The sequence below is a fragment of the Labeo rohita genome, chromosome 20, assembly GCF_022985175.1.
Source record: "Labeo rohita strain BAU-BD-2019 chromosome 20, IGBB_LRoh.1.0, whole genome shotgun sequence".
Taxonomy (NCBI): Eukaryota; Metazoa; Chordata; class Actinopteri; order Cypriniformes; family Cyprinidae; genus Labeo; species Labeo rohita.
Window position 1 is genome coordinate 7,860,053 of NC_066888.1, and position 24,142 is coordinate 7,884,194.

Sequence of the window (24,142 nt, forward strand, 5' to 3'; positions counted from 1 at the left end):
GTAGATTAAGAAAGTGAATATGAATCTGGTTCATGTTGATCATTTTGCTCTTCTGTCTTTGGTGTCACGCTAGACAGTGATTGGCTAGGAAGGAGTGTTTGTTTTGAGATATTTTAAAGGGAAATCTCAGGTGCGCTCTGATTGTTTCCAGCGGGAACTTTGACGCAAGAACAATCATCTGCTCTCTGAGCAAAGCGCCACAAATAAAATCACACATATGGATCTAAATTACTTTTTTTCCCCCTTGGTACGGAGTCTATCATTACCAGTGCGCTGATTACATCACTGGCTATAGGTGCACGGCGTATCCAGGTTCACTAGGATTTCTGATGTCCGTATCTCAAGCAGCAAATCGCTGTGTTTCAGATCTCAGTTCCATCTCTCCAGTCACATTTTCATGAGCCGGTCCCTCTGCTCCTGTGCGTCTCCCCTCGCTCTGTCTGGACCATGCGTGGGCCTGTTCTTTGGCAATGCAAAGGGGAAAAATACCTTCCTGTATGATGTCAGAGCTTAAACACCAGAGCAAAGCAGAACAGAGTCTGAGAGAGGCCCTAAACTCACTCCCTAGTCCCTACCAACAACAAGAGGAATGAGGATCATCTTTTTTCACCGCTGCCGCTTAGCTTAAGAGCAGTGCAGCGTTCATACCTTAATAGTCCTTTCGGCCGAGGCTGCGGCCGCTCCATTCATAGCGCTGGTCATCTGAGAACTTCTGATCGGGCCTGAATGAACAGCTGTGACCGTCATGAGTGCGCTGCGGGTCCAGTTTCTCCTGTCTGAAGTGTATCTGACGCTTGTATAGAAAGGGCATAAACACAGAATGGCCTTAGCTGAGTGCTTCATGCTGAATAATGAATTTGTCTACATTTGTGCTTATTTCTTAGCTGGAACAAGCTGAATTACAAGAAAGTGCTTTTAGAGTGTTGTGACAAATTGTCAGCAGCTAGTTAAAGAAGTCAGTAAAACTTCAAGATGACCTCGAAAAATAGTAGGTAGCTAGCAAAAGTAAGAACGTAGTGCTGTTTGTAGACCGCAGAGCTCCCAGTTTTAGCTTATTGTGTACTTACTCTTTTATCAGAGCTGATAACTAGACACCCCTACAAAAACAAACACCTTAAAATACTTTTATTCCATACCGAGTATATTTGAGATCCGTTAACAAATTTAGTGATATATCACTTAAGACTTACTGGACTGTTTCTTTATTGCACAATGCACATTTCTTAATATTATGCTCAAAATGTGTTTTAATATCACTATTAATATAAATATAATGATTGTACAATCTCTGTATAATGTCAGTTTTTAAATGTAAGATATTTAAAGTGCACCTGAAGTATACTTATACTAATAATTTTACTTTAGCACAATCAGATATATACATATACAATATATCTTTAGTTGGACTTCAGCAGTATTTCCGCACAGTTAAAGTGTATTGAGCACAAAGTTAGTTGTTCCATGTTAGCAGACTTAATATACCAATTTAGTGTACCAGAAGTGCAATTCCAGGATAATTTTATTAAGCACATAAATATGTATTTTTGTAATATACTTAGTATAAAATAAATGTGTTTCAAATATATCAATTTTTTTTTCACTAGGGACATTTTTATTTTTTTATTTAAAAATGTGCGAACCTGGACCACAAATCCAGTCTTAAGTAGTACGGGTATATTTGTAGCAATAACCAACAATACATTACATGGGTCAAAATTATATATTTTTCTTTTATGCCAATAATCATTAGGATATTAAGTGAAAATCATGTTCCATGAAGATATTTTGTAAATTTCAAACTGGAAATATATCAAAACTAAATTTTGATTAATAGTATGCATTGTTAAGAACTTCATATGGACAATTTTAAAGGTGATTTTATCAATATTTAGATTTTTTTTTTTTTTTTTTTTTTTTTTTTTTTGCACCCTTCGATTCCAGATATTCCAATAATAGTTTTATCTCGGGCCAAATATTGTCCTATCCTAACAAACCATCAAACATACATCAATGGAAAGCTTATTTATTCAGTTTTCAGGTGATGTCTAAATCTCCATTTCGTTTTGTGGTCCAGGGTCACATTTGTTAATAAAATAGTGTATATACATACTTTTTTTATAGTATATAATGTATCTAGGGCAGGGGTTCTCAACTGTGGTCCACCAGATCCATTTTCCATTCTCCAACCCTAATCAAACACACGCGAACAGTTTAATCAAGGTGTTTAGGATCACTAGAAAGTTTCAGCAGGTGAATTTGATCAAGGTTGGAGCTAAACTCTGCGTGAAAACGGATCTCGCATGCCAGATTTGAGAACCCCGAGTATAGGGTATATCCTGACAGCCACATACATCACAGAGACGTCTATTTGATGTCTCAAGACCTCACAGTCTATTAGATGTCTTTAAGATGTTTGTGATGTAGAATGTGTAAAACTGACATCTTACAGACGTCTGTCAGATGTTTGTAGATGCTTTCCAGATCAAGAGAGCTTTAACAGACATCTTGCAGATGTACATGTGATATGTTTTTTTTTTAAGAGTGTTTGCTCATCTGCAATAAGTCTATAGAACGTTTTCTATCAGATGTCAAATAGACGTATATTAGATGTTTTTAAGATGTTTATGATCATCTTAATCTGTGTGTAAAACTGAAAATCTGAAAGACGTTGGTCAGACGCTTGTACAGAGCAGATGCTTTTCAGATCAAGAGATCTTTAACAGACATCTAGCAGACCTACATGCTCTCTCTCTCTCTCTCTCTCTATATATATATATATGTCATTATAGATAGATAGATAGAATGTTTGATTGATTAATTTTGGCAAATATAAGGAAATTTTACACTGAATACACAAGAATATAAAAAAAAATGAATCAATACGTATTTTCCATTTATAAAGGAAAGGTGGCAGTTCTTTAGCAACAAGCAAGAAGCTTCTCTGACTTTTACATGCGAGACAATTTCTCTTATGTGTTACATTAACAGCCTCACAGCCTCTGGATAGGCACATCTTAACACTTTTTATTTATGTGCTGGAAATGAAGAGAGTGATTGCTTCACTTTTTATGAATGGGGATTTTTTTTTTTTTCCTGGAATTTATTATTATATATTTTTTTAATTAAAAATCTTGTTATATACCTTACGCTTATTTAATTATTTATTTATTGCTTTTAGGTCTGGGCGATAAGGCAAAAAACTACAACATTATTCAAGTAATGTTTTCTTTATTAACCCTCTACTTAAAGAAAATTCTATTCCAAGTGCACCACACATGAATTTGTCAACATGATGTAAATGTTAAACAAATCACTTGTTAAATATCTTTGCAGAAAAGATGCATGAGCTACAGTTACATCTTGTACAGTCTTGTCTCATACATATTATATATGTAGAAATAATACAGGAAAAATGCTCAAGGAAAAAATCTCAAGGTAATTCAAATTCAAAATGACTGAAGGTATTACACCAGCAGACTATTGTTAATTATAAATGTTCTGTAAAACAATAAATAATAGCTTTCAGCCTCATGATTCAAATATGAAATATCAGGCATACAGTAGTAGTTCTTCCCAGGTTTTTTATCCGATTGCGCTGCTTTTCCATGTTTTTTCTATATAAACATGGACACATTTGACTGTTGCACTCGCGTCTCTCATGCAGCGTCTCATGCATGAAATGGCATTATAAAAACGCTGCGCTTAAGTTAAAAGAAGTTCACTACTATCTTCTTGCATGTTTTTCCTCTTCCACTGCCCACGTCGCATCTTTCTTGTGTGAATGGCACCTAGCGATATAGCACGTGAACGGTTAATCACGTGCATGGACGTGTTTGGATTCTTCTTTTCTCTTTACTAATTCTAATGTTTGGTAATATTTCGCTTCAGTTGTGATTCCTTGATTTCTAAAAAAAAATCAATCGAGTTAATCAATAAAATTTGAAAAATCGCCCAGTCCTGATTGCTTTATTTATTTATTTATTTACTGGTCGCTGAAATTTGGATGACTCCCTAGATGTTGCAGATACTTTTAGCTAAAGTGACTTACACTGCACTTAATACAATCCCCCTGGACATTGCTGAAGGGTCAAGGGTCAAAGTAACGACCATTGAAGTAGATGGGAATGCTAATGTCTACTTTCTGCCAGTATTATAGACCACCTTGGTCTTGATCCCAGCGCTGAACTTTTATTCTTGGGCACAATAAAGGGTCAATTATTCCCGAGAAGCTGTCATAGAGGAAAGCTCCTCTTTTGTCCCCTTATCGTGATGATTAAGTGGCTGAGACTATTATGTGAGGGACCCTCACGAAGAGCAGGAGCGAAGCCGGACGTGTGGAGCTGAGATGCTGTGCTGTGGTCGGACGCAGACATGCTGACTCCTCTGATTCATGCTCTGAATACGCTCAGAGGATTCAGGGATTCACTCACATTTGCAACATCTGAGTCTGGTTAACACCATGTCCGTTACCATGGGTTTTAATGAATTTTGGGAATTTTGAAATAATCGTGGAATTCATTTAAAAGGGTTGCGGTCATGGATTTTTTCTCTTTACATTCTAGTTCCAAGGTTTGTACAAGGTACTTAAAGTGCTTGAAGTACTCGAATTTTACTTTTTAAAATTTAAGGCCTGGATAACCCTTGAAAATAGCAATATTACCGAAGAGATACTTGAAAAGTGCTTGAATTATTGAGAGACAATGTCTATGAAATAAGTGCTCAATTTTTCCAAGCACATATCTTTACGCAAAATTCAAGCAAATTCAAAAAACATTATACCTTTTTCGTATATTTCAGTTAATGTCATAAAACTAGGAAGCTTTTTGATTATGACATTGCTTATAATGACTTTAAAAAGCATGTAGTGATTGGTGAAATGGAGCTTTTTGAAACTCTGAATCAGTTAAACCATTGCGTTGCAAAGTGATTCAGATGTTTTGAAGCGCTCCAATCAGATCATGTATAAAGAATCATTTGTTTAAGATCAGGACTTCAAATCATATCGCGGGATATTTGTGAATCGTTTAACTTAGGTTGGGACTTCAAATCGCGTATCGCGAATCATTTGATTTAGATCGGGACTTCGGAGCAGGTTTGTGAATCGTTTAACTTAGGTTGGGACTTCAAATCGCGTATCGCGAATCATTTGATTTAGATCGGGAATCATTTGATTTAGATCGGGACTTCGGAGCGTGTTTGTGAATCGTTTAACTTAGGTTGGGACTTCAAATCGCGTATCGCGAATCATTTGATTTAGATCGGGATTTTGGAGCGTGTTTGTGAATCGTTTAACTTAGGTTGGGACTTCAAATCGAATCATTTGATTTAGATCGGGACTTCGGAGCAGGTTGGAGCGTGTTTGTGAATCATTTGATTTAACTTAGGTTGGGATCTGAGGGACTAGGACCTTTTCTGGAAAATCTTTTAACTTAGGTTGGGATCTGAGGTAGGACCTTTTCTGGAAAAGGGGGCGGGGAGCAGCAGCTCATTTGCATTTAAAGAGACATTTACGAAAACAGCGCATTTCTGCTTCCACTCAAAACGGGCATTTTCAAAATGATATAATAAATGATCTGTGGGGTATTTTGAGCTGAAACTTCACAGACACGTTCTGGGGACGCCTGAGACTTACTTATTGTAAAAAGGGGAAAATAGGTCACCTTTAATAAATTATTAGACAGGACCTGTGCATCCAAACAGCTGATATTAACAACAACACACTATGACCGATATCCTTCTGATAACACCGGTTTCATTTATTATTTATCTTCGTTGTTGTGTTTACAAAGTCCAGTCTATGGAAGTGGACTAGGAAGTGGACTGAAAGTGCTTGAGGATGTGAACAGGGTTGTTTGAACAAGCTGACACAACAAGGACGCCGGGGACCATGGTCGTCTTGCGGAAGCGGGCAAGTTTGATGAACAGCAGAAGTGTGTGGTGTCTCCAGTTCGACAGATCACAAAGGGCACGTTTGATGAATATGTATCTGGCGCTGGACTGTCAGCTCTCACGGCCCTCGTCTCATCTTCCTCTTCCACTCCTCCTCCTGTCCTTTGTGATCAGATCCGTGGATGCATGGCTTCTCCCTAGAGCTTCTGTCTAATCATGGTACCATCATCCCTCAGTCACGTTACCCTGGCAGGGCCTGTCAAACGGCATACGCTGGAGGACGCGTTGACTTTGAAATGCTGCTAATGACTAGGGGATGTTCTTTTTTTCCTCTCTCTCCTGATGGTCAAGGGCCAGGAAAGAGTTGGGTAACAGTACTGGGTTGCTAGTCATTGGCGTTACCTGCGGGAACCAACTTCAGGCTGATGGCGAGCAGCCCGTCCTCCTGTTTGCTGGAGATAAGTGGTGATGCCACCGGCTTTAAACACTGGCTTTTTGTGTTTTTGAACCACCTCGACTGCAGATTCAGGACTAGGTTCTGTAAACAGTTTTAAGATGTGAATAAATGGACACTTTGAGTTGTCCTTTCATTGACCTTTGGGTGTGGTGAATCTTTAAGGGAGTATTTCAGGTTTAATAACAACTCTATCGACGGCATCTGTGGCCTTCTGATGTTTACCGCAGAAAATCATTTCCACATGTTCCTCGGTTTCTAAAAATAAACAGTAATGAACTTAGAATTGAAATGTAGGGCAGCACTGGAAATAAACATTAACATATACAGTTATCACACTGTTTTCAAAGTGGAGTTTATTATGTGTTAGCAGGAGACAAGTGCACAATACAATCACTTGTCTGTGCACAGTATACAGTCTGTCAATTCTTGTCATAATCATGTAACTCTAGTAAATGATATACATATTAAATCATGAATGCAATGTAAAGCACAGTTTTAGCACAATCAGAAGTTCAAGCGCCTAAAAATATGCACATTTTAAAATGACAGTTTAGACAATTCACTGTTTTTGCATAATTAATGCCAAAATAAAAGCTTCACAATTTAACTTTTAAATGCTTTAGCATCAATAGGCGTCCACTTTATTTTTGCAATTCAAGTGACAATTCAAAAATGTAACTGTGTGGTTGGATTTTTTGACTAGTAATTTAATTTAATTTAATTTAATTTAATTTAATTTGATAGTTCACCAAATAATGAAAATGACGCCATGATTGACTCACATCAAGCCATCCCAGGTGTATATGACTTTCTTCTTTCAGACTAATACAATCTTTTCACACTGAGGACAACTGAGGGACTCATATGAAACTATTACAGGACTATTTAATCCAGAAGGAAAAATTATGTGTTAAAAGTTGGGGGGTGAAAACTTTTGAACAGAATGGAGATGTGTACATTTTTCTTATTTTGTCTAAATATCATATTTTTTTCATTTACTACTGCCATTCAGAAGCTACAGAAGATACTTGCATGTTTCCCAGAAGACAAAAAAAATTAAATTTACCCTGATCTTCAAATTCAAAAAGTTTTCACCCCCCGGCTCTTAATGCATTGTGTTTCCTTCTGGAGCATCAGTGAGTGTTTGAATCTTCTGTAATAGTTGCATATGAGTCCCTCGTTGTCCTCAGTGTCAAACTATGCATCTTAAAATCATACAGTCATAGTTGGAAATGGTTCAAATAAACAAAAACGCTGAAAAACCAAAGAATTTGTGGGACCTGCAGGCAGTTTAACTGTTAGGACAAACAAGGGACTCATGAACAACTATTACTAAACAAAAATCACAGCTGTGGATCATTTAGGTAACAACACAGTGTTAGGAATCAAGTGTATTATTTTCTCTTGTGGACTATGTAAACATCTTTTTTTGTGAAATATCCTATTCAAGTCAGTACTAAATAAACAATAACATGCATTTTGTTTGGTCCCTCCTACTTTGGTCAAATGAACATATTGCGGATTCTGAAAGGGGGATGTAAAAACTTTAAACGATCCCAGGTGAAAAGAAGGGTCTTATCTAGCATAACGATCAGTTATTTTCATAAAAATAATACAATTGATATACTTTTTAATGCCAAACGACTGTTTTTGTTCCGGTTCATGACAGTTAAGGTATGTTGAAAAACTCCCATCTCATGTTCTCCCTCAACTTCCCCCTCTCCCTCAGCTGTTTTACCTTTTTTGTTAAGGGTGTTTGATTTTCTTTGCATGTTCACTTTGCAGAGACTGGGTCGGGACTTCTGCAGCGATGTGGGATGATTTTTAAATGATTTTTGAAATTGAGGGAGAAAATACGATTGGAGTTTTTTGACATACCCAAACTGTCTTGAGTCAGAATACACAGAGTTCAGGGAGAGCAAGACAAGACGAGCATTTGAGATTAAAGTGTATTTAAATTGTATTTTTTTTTTAATGAAAATAACCAATCGTTTCGCTAGATAAGACCCTTCTTCCTTGGCTGGGATCATTTACAACCATTTTTGGGATGATTTGAAGCCGCATTTAAACTGCATTTTGCAAGTTCAAACTCGGGGCACCATATCAGTCCATTATATGGAGAAAAATGCAGAAATGTTTTCCTCAAAAAACATAATTTCTTCACGACTAAAGAAAGAAAGACATGAACATGATGACAAGGCGGTGAGTACATTACATGTGAATCTTTGTTTTGGAAGTGGACTTCTCCTTTAATAAACTACCAGGAATAACTCACCCCTTTTCCACTACAGCCCAGTATATCCACAGATATGCTCTACACGTGCTTGATATAATGATAAAATTATGCATTTGTGCAGATCCTGTCATACCGGATATAAAAGCGAACAGCTCTTTGCCGATTACTCCTTTCCCATCAGTTACTGTTCAGGTCAAAAGCAAAGACTGTGTAATGGAGAGAAAAACAAAGTGAGAAAGAGAGGGGACCCTCTGCAAAAGCGTCTCTTAGCATGCTGCCAGTGTATGCTGTGAATGCAGGGGCCCGGGGCCAGCGCTGTTTTAAGCCTGACTTCTGAGAGTAGAGGTCTGCTCTCTGCACCAAACTTCACTCGCAGACCCTCGGGCTGGGAGCGCTCAGGTCACCTTCACTAAGCTCAGATCAGACAAGGGAGCGAGGGAACAGGGGAGCAGGGGAATAAAGCAAATGAGCGCTGTAACTCTTCCAACGGCACGAGCCTGTGGGTAGCAGCGGTTCATACGGAACGGAGAAAGTTCTCGCCCCGAGTCTATTGCGTTGTGGCTCCGGCCCCTTCAGACAGTGAACCTTCACCTCGACGCCATTGCTTATGGACTTTTCTGATGTTGCTGGCTGAAAGGATGGACCGTATACTTTGATCTGCGCACGACTCGGCTGATTGGTTGGCCGTATGTACATGCCCTGGTGTGCCCTAACACTGTTGTCATGGGAACTGAGGAAATGGAAACTAAACAAGTCTTTTTTTCATTGCTGGAAAGGAGGGGGAATCTCCCATCTCTTTCAGTGCTGGTGTTGACATCGAAACAAAGGTCTATTATTTGTAGTCCACGTACCAGAACTGAAATCTCATAAGTGAGATGCACCTCAGGGTGAAGTGAAGGCGCTTCATTGTTGGTCTTTGTTTTGCAGGTTTCGTGGAATTTAAATATAGTGAATGAACGTAAGTCCATCGAGATGTTTGATTTTGCTTGCTTTGATTTAACTGCAAGAAACCCTGAAATAAACTGATTGCGTATTATTTGTGGTTGCTATTTGCAGTGCGTTAAACAAAGAGTTGTTACGTCTCATGGTGCTTTCATTTAAGTCTCTCTTCCCCATCGTTTTGCAAATCACTTCTTTGATGTTTTTGTTTGTTTTTTATTGTTTTGTTGCCTTTTGGTTTGGTTTATGTTTGTTTGTATCCCGGTAGACACAATAAACCTGTAGACATTTTGGACTATCGTCTTTCTCGCGGTTACGCTCACGTGATGTTTCCGTCTTGCACCGTCACAAAAGATTGTCATTTGAATGCGTTTTCAGTTTATAAACAAGTGGTTTTTGAACTTTTTGAGCACAATAATGTTTTGCTATGTGCCCTGTCTGAGAGGCACTTTTCACACAGCGCACAAGTTGTTTGTGTTTTAAGTGAATGTAAACAATTGAGAAAGAAAACGTGCTTCAGTATATTAGATCTGTTCGTTTGGTATTAAAGTGACAGCAGCCCAATAAACCTGCTGCTTCCTGTGTCATTAATGTTAAATCAAACAACAGAGGAAAGAAAATCTTTTGCTGCACTCGACTGAATCACTTTTGTAACTTTAATAAGTAGAAATGTTTACACTGTGAAGACTTAACAGTTGCTTTTGTTGTACATAAAAAATTAATAAAAAAAAAACCTAAACTGAAGTTTTTCCATGTAGGCCTATTTTATTTGTTTCTTTGTTCTTTGCAGGTTATTGGTGATATCAAAATTAAGAATGATAAAACTTTAATCAACATTTCGCTATCACAAAAACCTTATTTTATAGCAAAAACTATCATGATATATATTATCATGAAATAAAATATGAAATTGTCTCATGTAGCTTTGTTTTGTTAAATTTTTGTTTTATTTTTTGTTTTCCTTTTTTGTTTTATTTTTGTTTTGCTTTTTGTATTGCTTTGCTGTTTTTGATATATTATCATGAAATAAAATATGAAATTGTCTTGTGTAGCTTTTTGTTTTTGTTTTATTTCTTTGTTTTTGTATTACTTTTGCATTCTTTGTTTTGTTCTTGTTTTATGTTTTGTTTTGTTTTTGTATTTATTTTTGTTTTGTATTATTTTTTGTTTTGCTTTTTATTTGTTTTTAGTTTTGTAGTATTTTTTTGCTTTTTGTCTTTTTGTTTTACTTTGCTGTTTTGTTAAGCTTTTAGTTTTATTTGTTTTGTTTTTGTGTTGTTTTTGTTTTGATTTGTTGTTTTATATTGCTTGTTTTGTTTTGTTTTAATTTATTTTTTTGTGATTTTTTTTTTGTTTGTTTTTTTTTGTTTTTTTGTTTTTTTGTTTTTGTTTTTGTTTGTTTTGTTTTGTTTTGTTTTGTTTTTGTTAAGAATTGTGCAAACCCAAAGAAAACTAACTATATATAAATATTATTAATAATACAATCACTTTTAGTTATATAAATAATATATTGATTTTAGTCAATATATTAAACAATATATAAAAACGTAAAATAAAACATAAAATAAAAAAAACAAGATGGAAATTCCCTTTTATATATTTACAGTTGTGCCAGTATGTTTATAATTACCGTCATCTTTTATAGGTAAAAGCTTAACTTTAATTTAGCTAAATTTAATTTACTAAATTTAATTTGATTTGAATTTAATCCATGGTTATAATATGCATATGCCATAGTAGTCATCCAAGGTACATCAAAGAAGATCAAAATAATACCATGGTACTTTTTGTACATTTGTTGTAACTAAAGCTGTCAAATGCAGCAAGCTTGCATGCAGTGTCTATAAAGCAGATGCTGAATTTTGACGTTTCTTTTGTTCTGTCCTGAAATGTGTGAGGCATTAATGGGCAGTTGGGCGAGCTGTTGTTTGCAGTTTCCAGTTTTCAGATCTCTTTGATCATTTGTCACAACTCTCACCTGAAATATCTTGCTGAATCCCCCTTATTTCACAGCGCTACTCAAGGACTTAAACAAAACAGGTTTCAAACTTTGTTTGTGAACAGTAAAATGTAATTGATTCTTCAGCGTAAGGGAAGTTCACTGGCAGCCCCAATGGTACCCTGTTCGAGTAGTTTGTTGTCATAGCAACAGTAAAATTAGCTGGCCCTTTTCTGTCAGATGTAATGTTTTGTGGCAGCGCCACCATAGATACATAAAAAGCAAAACTGTGTATCGGGAGTGTATATGTGCGTTTATATGTTCCTAGAAAACAAACTCGTGTTGTAACCCTTCATATTTGACAGGTCATTCTGCTACAACTGAGTTGTTTACACCACTGCTAAAAACTCCCAGCCTGGCCAAGCTGGTTTTAAGCTGGAAAGTGATGGTTTTAGCTGGATTCCCAGCTTGGCCAAGCTGGTTTTAGCTGGTTGGTCAGCCTGACCAGCTAAGACTGGCCTGACTAGCTGAAGATGTGGTCAAACCAGCTCTAAACCAGCCTGCAAACCAGCTATGACCAGGCTGGAAGACAGTTAAAACCAGCCTAAACTGGTTGACTGGTCTTAGCTGGTTTAAGCTGGACTCCCGGCCTGGCCAAACAGGTTTTAGCTGGTTGGTTGGTCAGCCTGACCAGCTAGGACCAGCCTGACCAGCTAAAGAAGTGGTCAAAATCTCTCTAAACCAGCCTGCAAACCAGCTATGACCAATCTGGAAGACCAGCTAAAACCATCCTAAGCTGGTTGACTGGTCTTAGCTGGTTTAAGCTGGAAGTTAATGGTTTCAGCTGGATGTAGATGATTTTAGCTGGACTCCCAGCCTGGCCAAGCTGGTTTTAGCTGGTTGGTCAGCCTGACCAGCTAAGACCAGTCTGACCAGCTAAAAAGTACTCAAAACCGCTCTTAAGCAGCCTGCAAACCAGCTGTGACCAAGCAGGAGGACCAGCTAAAACTAGCTTTAGATGGTTGACCGCGTGGAGCTGGTTTTGAGCTGGAATGAGATGGTTTTAGCTGGACTCCCATCCTGTCTGAGCTGGTCAAACTGGTCTCCCAGCCTGACCAAAGTTGGTTTTAGCTGATTGGTCAGCCTGACCAGCTAAGACCAGCCTGACTAGCTAAAGAAGTGGTCAGAACCCCTCTAAACCAGTCTGGAAACCAGCTATGGCTAGATGCTTGTCTGGCCTTCGCTGGTTTAAGCTGGAAGTAGATGGGTTTTAGCTGGACTCCCAGCCTGGCCAAACTGGTTTTGACTGGTTGGTCGGCCTGACCAGCTAAAGATGTGGTCAAATCTGTTCTAAACCAGACTGGAAACCAGCTATGACTAATCTGGAGGACCAGCTAAAACTAGCCTAAGATGGTTGACTAGTCTTAGCTGGTTTAAGCTGGAAGTAGATGGTTTTTGCTGGACTCCCAGCCTGCCCAAACTGGTTTTAACTGGTTGGTCAGCCTGACCAACTAAGACCGGCCTGACCAACTAAAGAAGTGGTCAAATCCATTCTAAACCAGGCTGCTAACCAAGCCTAAGATGTTTGACTGGTCTTAGCTACTTTGAGCTAGAAGAAGATGGTTTTAGCTGGAAGTAGATGGTTTTAGCTAGATTCCCATCCTGTCTGAGCTGATTAAGCTGGTCTCCTAGCCTGGCCAAACTGGTTTCAGCTGGTTTTAGCTGGTTGGTCAGCTAATCTCCCATTCTGGCCAAGCTGGTTTTAGCTGGTTGGTCAGCTGGTCTCCCAGCCTGGCCAAACTTGTTTTAGCTGGCTGGTCAGCCTGACCAAGACCAACCTAACCAAGACCGAAACCACTCTAAGGCAGCCTGCAAATCAGCTATGACCAGGCTGAAAAACCAGCTAAAATTAGCCTAAGATGGTTGACTATTTTAGCCGGTTTAAGCTGGACTCCTGTCCTGAGCTGGTTAAGGTGGTCTCTCAGCCTGGCTAAGCTGGTTTTAGCTGGTTGGTCAGCCTGACCAGCTAAGACCAGTCTGACCAGCTAAAGAAGTGGTCAAAACCCCTCCAAACCAGCCTGAAAACCAGCTATGACCAATCTGAAAGACCAGCTAAAACTGGCCTAAGATAGTTGACTGGTTTGATCTGGAAGTAGATACCTTTAGCAGGACTCTTATCCTGTATGAGCTGGTCAAGCTGGTCTCCCAACCCCCAACCTGGTTTTAGGTAGTTGGTCAGCCTGACCATCTTAGACCAGCTTGACCAGCTAAAGAAAACCATCTATGACCAGACTAGAAGAAAAAAAATCAGTTTTAGATTTGTTTTCCCAACAGGGATATATTTTTAGCTATTCCTCAGACTGACCATAATATATATTTTTGGAGAAAATGCGACACTTTTTATGGGTATCATTCTCTCATTATTGGACACGTTCATAGACCAGGAGCAAACAGTGGATTTTAACAGTTTTCTGTTGTTTTTCAGTTAAAAAAAACCACAGTGTTTGTTACTAATCTAGTTGATTCCAGCTGGAAACCCCGCAAGTTTGTTTTCCTCGCTTGTGATGTGGATGCGATGCCGTCCACATTTGTATAATCTGCCTTATAAACGCAGCCATGCCTCGACTGACCCCAGGGAATCTCTGCTCCAGATTGCGAGGCTGGATAATATTCTCGCACCGTTGCCGTGGATACAGATGCTGTATTAGCCATGCAGCGCTAGCTGTCAGCTGTCAATCAGCGCAAGTGAAGAGAGTTGCTGCTTTGACATGTGAGCGCGAGTGTCAAAAGCAGCCCTGAGGCGTGACTGTGCATTTTCCAAGGAGTGCTCAGCTGCATATGCTGTTATTGACTGATTGAATCGCCTTATCAGGGGGGTGCTGCCCCTGGCACGTCGCTCGACACGCACGCACCGCATATGTATAATTGTGTGTGGGTACATGTCAGCATGGGTGTCAGAGAGAGAGTTAAAAGTGATGGGTAATGCTGTAGGGAGAGATTAACTGGATTTCCTACTGTGACTTGGGCAGTGTGTGATAAGTTCGTATTTAGATTTTATGCGTCTTCAGATAGCGCCAGGATTACTTCCACTAAAATCCAACCTCCTGCTAACCTTGCCGCCCAGAAACTTCAAACACACACACACGCATACAAACAGTGCTGCTGCAAGAGAACAGTCATCAGATTTTCCATTGTAAAAAATGTTGCATCATTGTTATAACATCATTTTTGTATGGAAGCCTGAAAAGAGAGGTGATTGTGGCTTTTTGTCTCACAACTTGTAATTATGGATAATTAAGTCATATTTTTTATTTTTCGCAATTGCAACTTTATATCTCACGGATGTGACTTTATTTCCTATAATTGTGAAAAATAAACTTGCAGTTGTGGCTTTGTTTCTCCTAATTGTGACTTTATAAGTGCAATTGTATTTCTCATAATGACACATAATGTGACTTTAAACTGCGCAATTGCTGCCTTATTTTTTTTTCCCAACAATTATCTGTTCTATTTTTTACTCTGAAAAATCCTTATCTTCGTTTCCATTTAACTCATCACAATGACTTCTGTGTTTTCTACACCATCTTTCAGGTTCCAAGATTCTGAACTTGATTTTCTTGTTTAAGAAGTTCTGAATCCTTAAAGTTTTAACTTGCTTTGGCTTACTTTTAAACCTTGGTAGAAAAGTTGGAGAGAAGTGACTTATTTTTATATTTCGATTACAATTTTTAATCTAATTAATCGCAAAATAAATGTAACTAGAAATACCCACAAACAATTTTTTTAAAGCTATTTTTGTGTTAAAGGAGAACTCCACTTCTAAACACAAATAATTTACTCACCCCTTTGTCATCCAAGATGTTCATGTCTTTTTGTTTTCAGTTGTAAAGAAATTGTTTTTTGAGGAAAATATTTTAGGATTTTTCTCCATATAATGGACTTGATTGGTGCCCCGATTTTAAACTTCCAAAATGTAGTTTAAATGCAGCTTCAAAGGGCTCTAAGAAGAGGAAGAAGGGTCTTATCTAGCAAAACGAGTGGTCATTTTTTTTTTTTTTGGACAATAATTTTTTTTAAAAAAACTTTAAGCACAAAAGCTCGTGTAGCACAGGCTCTGGGATGTGCGTTCACGACGCTACGTACTATTGAATCACGTTGAAAAGTCACGCGGAACGTAGGCGGAACTACAGACCCAGTGTTTACAAAGCGAACGTGCAAAGACTAACAAAGTGCAATTAAGCTTGTAAACGCTGTTTACAAACAAAAAGGTTAAACGATGTCCTCCTCTCAAATTGTAGGAGAAAATAAGTTTTTTGCCATACTCAGTACACAGACAATGAAGTCGTTCCTTCATCTTATGGGGCTGTCACGTGATGAACGAACGACTCGAAACAGGTGAACTAATTCCAGTACAGAACCTAATAGTATGTCGCGCATGCGTGACTGAACGAATCTCTTCCTGAGTCACATTAAAGATTCGTTCAAAATGAAAGAATTGTTCAAGAACAACCCATTACTAATTCGTAGCATTGTGTACACGCATCCCAGAGCCTGTGCTACACAAGCTTTTGTGCTTAAAGTATACAAATTTTTATTTTTCGAAAAAAAAAAATGACAGATTGTTTCGCTAGATAAGACCCTTCTTCCTCATCTGGGATTGTTTAGAGCTCTTTGAAGCTGCATTCTGCATTTTGGAAGTTCAAAATCGGGGCACCAATCAAGTCCATTATATGAAGAAAAATCCTGAAATGCTTTTCTCAAAAACCGTAATTTCTTCACGACTGAAGACAGAAGGACATGACAATTGGATGACAAGGGGGTAGGTAAATTATTTGTGTTTGGAAGTGGAGTTCTCCTTTAACACAAAAATAGCTTTAAAAAATCTTTAGTGGGTATTTCTAGTTAAATTTATTTTGCGATTTAATTAGATTAAAAATTTTAATCGACTGACAGCCCTAGGTGAACTATCCCTTTATTATTTATTTATTTATTTATTTTATAAAATGATACTTTAAATAAGAAACTAAATCTGCCAGCAGGTGGCAGCAAGTGTCTTTATGAGTCATTCATTCATTCAATTCGTTCAAACAGCTGATTCATATCAATTAAGTATATGGGTCTCTTTATGAATAGGCCTTTGAATCTTTGATTCACACGATTCGTTTAAAATGCGGATTCATTCAGAAACGAAACATCGCTTTGTTGGTCGGAGAACAATTCTGCTGTGGCTTCAAAGTTAATATGTGACCCTGGACCACAAAACCAGTCGTAAGTGTCAATTTTTTAAAAAAATTGAGCTTTATACATTATCTGAAAGCTGAATAAATAAGCTTTCCATCAATGTATAGTTTGTTAGGATAGAGCAGTATTTAGCCGAGATGCAATTATTTCAGTATATGGAATCTGAGGGTGCAAAAAAATCAAAATATTGAGAAAATCACCTTTAAAGTTGTCCAAATTAAGTTCTTTGCAATGCATATTACTAATCAAAAATTAAGTTTTGATATATTTACAGTAAGAAATTTACAAAATATCTTCATGGAACATGATCTTTACTTAATACCCTAATGATTTTTGGCATAAAAGAAAAATCTATAATTTTGACCTATACAATGTATTTTTGGCTATTGCTACAAATAAACCCCAGCGACTTAAGACTGGTTTTGTGGTCCAGGGTCACATATGTTCTCAGCAAAATTGAGCAATAACACATAATATTCTGTGTAAAATATAACACAAAATCAACTTCTTATTTACTGAACTGTTGTATAAAATCACATGAAAGCTTGTGTAGATTGTGTGTGTGTATGTGTGTATATATATATATATATATATAAATAAATATGAGACAAAATGCATACAGGGGCGTTTTTTTTTGCACCAATATCTTGAATTTCAGGGCATAACTGCATTTGTGGAGTTGTTGCCCTGAATCATATTTGTCAACAGTCAACTATATGAAATATAACATTACGTACAGGTCTGAGAGCGGGGCCAACGTGTTAACTGTGTTAAAATATATATATATATTTTTTTTTTTGTAACTAACAGCCCCAATTTTTATTTAAACAATGTTGGTCACTGTGTTCATAGAATGTATATAACATTTTAAAGAAGTGCCCCAAAATATTATTTATAACCATTAAGCTTTATTATTGTTAATCACCCTCATTTCATTCTGAACCTGTACCTTTTTTTCTTCTGTTATACACAACAAAATATCTTATAAGGAAGAAGGAATGAACATCCGTTTTCCGTACAAGGAAAGTGAATGCTCGAGAACAAAAAGTGCCTAAAGTATCAAAAAAAAATGTTTGTGTCTCATATTTCAAGTTTTCTGAAGCCTTTGATGGGGACAGACACAATTTAAGTTGTTATTCATCTCCTCTGGAGACCTAAGACTTTTATGTTTGTGCTCATGTTGCTCATGTGATTGGTGAGTTTAGCTGAAGTAGCTTGTGTACTCTGTAAAGTTTCTCTATTTACATTAGCATACTATAAATTCTGAGTTTGGCTTGATTAAGCTTGAATAAACTGGATTTTTGAAGTGCATTTGTTGAGTGTCTCAACTTGGTCTTATTTGTCCTGTTTGCTGATCTCACCTCAGAAATATGGAAGTGGATTCCTGTTCTCATGCTGATTTTTCAGTCTCATTTCTCTCTTGGAGTTCACAGAGCACACATTTGTTTCGTGGGAACAATTCTACAAATAAGTGATTAACTTGTCTTGCAGTGATTTTAGCCTTATGTGTTTGTTGATCCTGCAAACTACACAAGCCTGATAAACTTTTACTAACTGTATGTTTACTGGAGTTCTTGAGTTTTCTTTTTGTAAAACCAAAATTGTGATATGGCTGCGATTTGATTTGTTTAAAAAAGTATATGTGCTACATTTTATCGGAGTAAAGTGCAGTGCCACGTTCATTTACACACAAGCAGCACATGATTTTGTGTTTTCTGTGTCTCAGAGCGTCTCGATTTAGAGTAAATGCTTCACAGACTTGAAATGACAAACTCCTTATAAACACTTATACTGTAAAATGTAACTATTATTGTTATTATAAAATGCATGTTTTCAGTGAAATATTACAATTGTAATTTCATATTTTGTTTAATAATTTATTATTATAATTTTCCTAAATCATTTAAAATACTTAAACATTTTATTTTACAAATATTACAATTATAGAGATCTTAATTGTTTTTACAAACAGCCTTTAATGTAATTGAAATCATTTAAATTATTCTTATTCTTACTTTAGTAATTCTTTAGCTTTTTTAAAATTATTACTATTGTTGTTGTTATTGTTATTATTGTTATTGTTATTGTTATTATTATTGTACATATTTTGACATAAAATCAATATATAACCCTACAAACTTTACTGCATTTTTTAATTATTATAATTATTATAATCATATTATTTTTCATAAATCCTCTAGTGTAATAATACATTTGTATTTTCTTATTGTATAATAATTTTAGCTTTTTAATTACTAACATTATTATTATTGTTATTATTATTGTTATTGTTATTGTTATTATAATAACCATATAATTTTTCATAAATACTCTTTATTTTCCAGGGAAATAATATAGTTGTAATTTCTTATTGTTTAATAATTTGTAGCTTTTTAAAATTACCGACATTATTATTATTATTATTATTATTATTATTATTATTATTATTATTATTATTATTATTATTATTATTATGCACATATTGACATAAAACCAATATAAACCCCTGGAGGCTTTAATGCAATTTTAAATGATTTTAATAATTATAATAATATTTTAAATATAATAATATTTTAAATTTCTTGTTTTATTTAATAATTTGTAGCTTTTTTTAATTAGTAACATTATTATTATTATTATTATTATTATTATTATTATTATTATACACATAGTGACATAAAATCAGTATAAAACCCTGAAGCCTTTAATGCGATTTGAAATAATTTAAAATTATTGAAATTATTATAAAGTATATTATTTTTTGTAAATATTATTTATTTTCCAGTGATAGAGAGTTATAATTTCTTATTTAGTTCAACTCTTTATATATATATATATATATATATATATATATATATATATATATATATATATATATATGTGTATATAATAATAATAATAATAATAATAATAATAATAATAATGTTACTAATTAAAAAAAGCTACAAATTATTAAATAAAATAAGAAATTGCAACTGCAATATTTCACTGGAAAATAAAGATATATATATATATATATATATATATATATATATATATATATATATATATATATATATATATAATCAAAATTAAACCTGGAGCCTTTAATGCAATTTTAAATAATTTCAGATAATTAAAATTATTATAATTATATTATTTTTACTCTTTATTTGCCAGTGAAATCTTACAGTTCTTAATTTCTTTTGTTTAATAATTTTTCACTTTTTTTAAGTAATACAATTATTATTATTTTTATCAGTCTAGTCAGACGTATGATCACAAAAAATTGGCTAAATTGTGCAGCCCAACAAACAAGCACAAACACAGACAACAAACATAAACAAACCTGGAGCTTTTTAAAATGACATTTTAAACCACATTTTTTATTACAAAAATCACAGTTGCGTGTAAACTGCTTGTCCACAGATGAAAAGAGATTCAGCTTATGTAAGAGCTCTGTTAAACCCTTTTTGGTGAGTGCTCTCTTGATCATTTTTCCCCAGCAATCAACTTACAGAGTGTTGTCTCGTGTCTCTGCAGGAGCCGAGGGCTGCATGGGTCCAGTGGTCATGCCCCCAGGGAAGAAGGCCGAGGGCCCCAGCAGTGGGAGCGTTGCGCGGGGTCTGAGTCAGCTCTACCAGGACACGGAGGCAGCTGACCTCTCCCTGGCCCTGTCTGCCTCCCTCAGCCGGGCCGAGGACGAGGAGCTTACCAGCCTCAGCTGGCTGCACGAGAGCACGGATCTTCTGACCAGCCTGGGCCACTCGGGCCTGCGTAGCGTCAGCCCCCTGCAGGATGCTAACGGCGGCCGCGAGCCCTCCTCCTCGCCGTCGTCCTCCCCGGAGCCCAGCGAGCCGCCCTACCACCTGTCCACGGGTCCCAGCCGCAAACCTCCCTACTCCTTCAGCTGCCTCATCTTCATGGCAATAGAGGACGCTCCCTCCAAGCGACTTCCTGTCAAAGACATCTACGGCTGGATACTGGAGCACTTCCCCTACTTCGCTAGCGCCCCCACGGGCTGGAAGAATTCAGTGCGTCATAACCTGTCGCTAAACAAATGCTTCAAGAAGGTGGATAAGGATCGCAGTCAGGTGAGAGCTTGAGGTTAACTGAGGATCAAGATGTAACAGAGCCGGCTGTTTTATTGGAACGAGCACTTTCATCTTCCTGAGTAATTTTCCATCAATAGTTCATCGTCCTGATGGCTTTTAAATACTTTACCCAGAGGCGTTCAGATGTTCTTGAATGCTTTTCCTTTCCATTTGCAGTCTAGGAGCTATGAAAACTTAGCTTTTAAGATCATTTTTGGGCAAATGGGGTTCATAATAAAGAAAAATCTTCTAAAAGTGTTTTTTAAAACACATTTGCCAACTTTGTAGAAATTTGTATTCACGCTGGTTTCATGTGAACTTGACAAACGTTTTATCAATTTCAGTAAATGTTTCAAATAAATTATTTTAAAAATTAAATGTTCCTTGCACAAAGAATGCATAATCTAAATAATTATTTCCAAGAAAGTTTTTAAATCTGTCTTTTACAAGATACATTTAAGGACACATTTCTGAGTAATAATAAGATTATTGAATTATTATTGAATAATAAATTATATTTATTTTTACCACCTATTTATATGATATTTCAATTTCAATTTTTTTTTTTGATAATTATATGATATTTTATACTCACTGTGACACACAATAGTAAGTTTAGCGGTCCTTTCTATGATATCATATCCTGTTGAACCACATGCATTTTGTAGGTAACCACATGACTTTGCAGACAAAAGTCTTTCAAATAATAATAGCAGTGAAGCAGTTTTGTTAAAATAATTTCTTTTGTTTGAGGTAATAATAAGTAATTATGCCATACTATTTTAGAATTGTTTCTGTAAAAAAAACGACAACTAATTTTTACATTTATATTAAATATTAAAATTTTGTATGTTGCCCACAAATAAATAAATAAATAAATAAATAAGGAAATAAAAAATAATTAATTAATTAATCAAATAATTATATGTGTACATTTTTATGTTGCCAACAAATAAATAAATAAACAAGGAAATAAATAATTAATTAATTAATTAATTAATTAATTAATCAATCAATTAATTATATGTGTACATTTTAATGTCACCAACAAATAAATAAATAATAAAAAATAATAATTAATTAAATGTTTTATGCCGCCAACAAATAAATACATTTTATTTCAATTATATGATCCAAAGTACAGCTAAACAGTACAATTTTGAAATATTTTTACTATTTAAAAAAACAATGTTTTCTATTTGAATAAAATATTTTAAAATGTAATTTTATTCCTGTGATTAATAATAAAAAATAAATAAATAAATAAATAATAAATAATAATAATAAGAAGAAGAAGAAGAAGAAAAAAGAAAAAGAATGATGATAATAATAATAATAATAATAATAATAAATGTTTCTTGAACAGCAAATCATCATATTAGAATGATTTCTGAAGGATCATAAGACACTGAGGACTGGAGTAATGATGCTGAAAATGTAGCTTTGATCACAGGAATAAATTACATTTTAAAATGCATTCAAACAGAAATCAGTTATTTTAAACAGTAAAAATATTTCACTTTTTTACTGCTTTTGCTATATTTTGTATCAAATAAATGCAGGCTTGGTGAGTAGAAGAGACGTCTTTTTAAAAAACCATTAAAAATCTTGCTGTTCAAAAACTTTTGACTGGTATATACGCATACACATAACTTAAAAATCTCTGTGTGCATGCATAATTTTAAATACATTAATAAATAGGACAGCACGAATGAGTGAATTTCCAATTGACCTGTTACAGCAGTATTAAGCTTAAATCAAAGTCTAAATAGAATTTATGGTTTGTTTCTAAGAGATTTTATTACTGTGGGCTGTGAATATGTAAACAAGTCCATGATTATAAGCCAAATATAGTACAGCTGTAATCAATGCATGACTATAATCAAAATGCAATCATGGCTTTTTGTTTTTAATTTAGATATGACAAATAATAATAAAATCATACGTTGATATCCAAACAGATGAAAAGATGAACAAATAGCACCGCTTGCTCTGGCGGAGTGTGTTTGCATTATTATGCGTGTGCGCCTGTAAGAGTGTGTTTGTACCTGTCTAAGCCGTCATCCTGTCATTTGGTTCTTAACTACGACCAAAAGAGTTTTCCGTGTATATGTTTTCCCATAGCAACCGAGCTGTAGTTGACATGAAAAGCATGCTGTTTCTGTAGCAACTGCAAAACTGATTGGCTGCGTTGCTATGTGTGTGAGTAGATCTGTATATGTGTGTGTGGGGGGGTAAAATGTGGGAGCATTTCAGGGAAGTGCCATGAAGCACAGTGATCTGTTTTGGTGGGTAAAGTTCAGGTTGCTTGACCAGAGTACAAAATAATCAAAGTAAATCTCTGGGAGAAGACCAAATTAATCTGCTGAAATTGACATGTTTATGCAACCCTTCTGATACAGACTGTAAAATATAGGCTGGGAATTTTTTTTAAATAATTTATTATTATAATTATCCTAATTTAAAATACTTAAACATTTTATTTTACAAAATATTACAGTTATAAAGATCTTAAATGTTTTTATGTATTATTATTATTATTATTATTATTATTATACACATTTTGACATAAAATCTATATAAAACCCCACAGAATTTAATGCATTTTTTAATTATTTTAATTATTATAACCATATTATTTTTAATAAATACTCTAGTGAAATAATACATTTGTATTTTCTTATTGTTTAATAAATTGTAGCTTTTTAATAACTAGCATTATTATTATTATTATTATTATTATTATTATTATTATTATTATTATTATTATTATTCAGTTTTCATAAATACGCTTTATTTTCCAGTGAAATAATACAGTTGTAATTTCTTATTGTTTAATAATTTGTAGCTTTTTTAAATAAATAAATAAACAAGGAAATAAATAATAAATTAATTAATAAATTAATTAATTAATTAAGTGTACATTTTTATGTCACCAACAAATAAATACATAAACAAGGAAAGCTTTTTAAAATTACTAACATTATTATTATTATTATTATTATTATTATTATTATTATTATTATTATTAATTATTAATTTTTGTTTTTAATTTAGATATGACAAATAATAATAAAATCATTATTGATTTTCTTTTTCTTTTACTTAAAGATCATGTTCCATGAAGATATTTTGTAAATTTCCTACCGTAATTATATCAAAACGTAATTTTTGAGTAGTAATATGCATAGCTAAAAACTTCATTTGGACAACTTTACAGGCTATTTTCACAAATTTTTTTTCACAAATTTTTTATTTTTTTTTTTTTTTGAACCCTCGGATTCCAGATTTTTAAATAGTTGTATTTCGACCAAATATTGTCCTATTCTCACAAACCATACATCAATGCTATTCTCTGTTTCATAAAA

The 24,142-nt window shown here is 34.9% G+C and overlaps 1 protein-coding gene across 2 annotated transcripts in view; it reads left to right on the forward strand.

Annotated features, from left to right (window-relative positions):
• The window catches only part of ches1 (checkpoint suppressor 1), a 56,775-nt gene that overhangs the window by 8,243 nt on the left and 24,390 nt on the right, over positions 1-24,142 (forward strand). For both annotated transcript variants that reach the window (XM_051138530.1, XM_051138532.1), the window contains exon 2: positions 20,224-20,774. In XM_051138530.1, coding sequence (XP_050994487.1) covers positions 20,238-20,774 — 537 coding nt within the window. In that variant the 5' untranslated portion in view covers positions 20,224-20,237. The remainder of the gene's footprint in view (positions 1-20,223; positions 20,775-24,142) is intronic.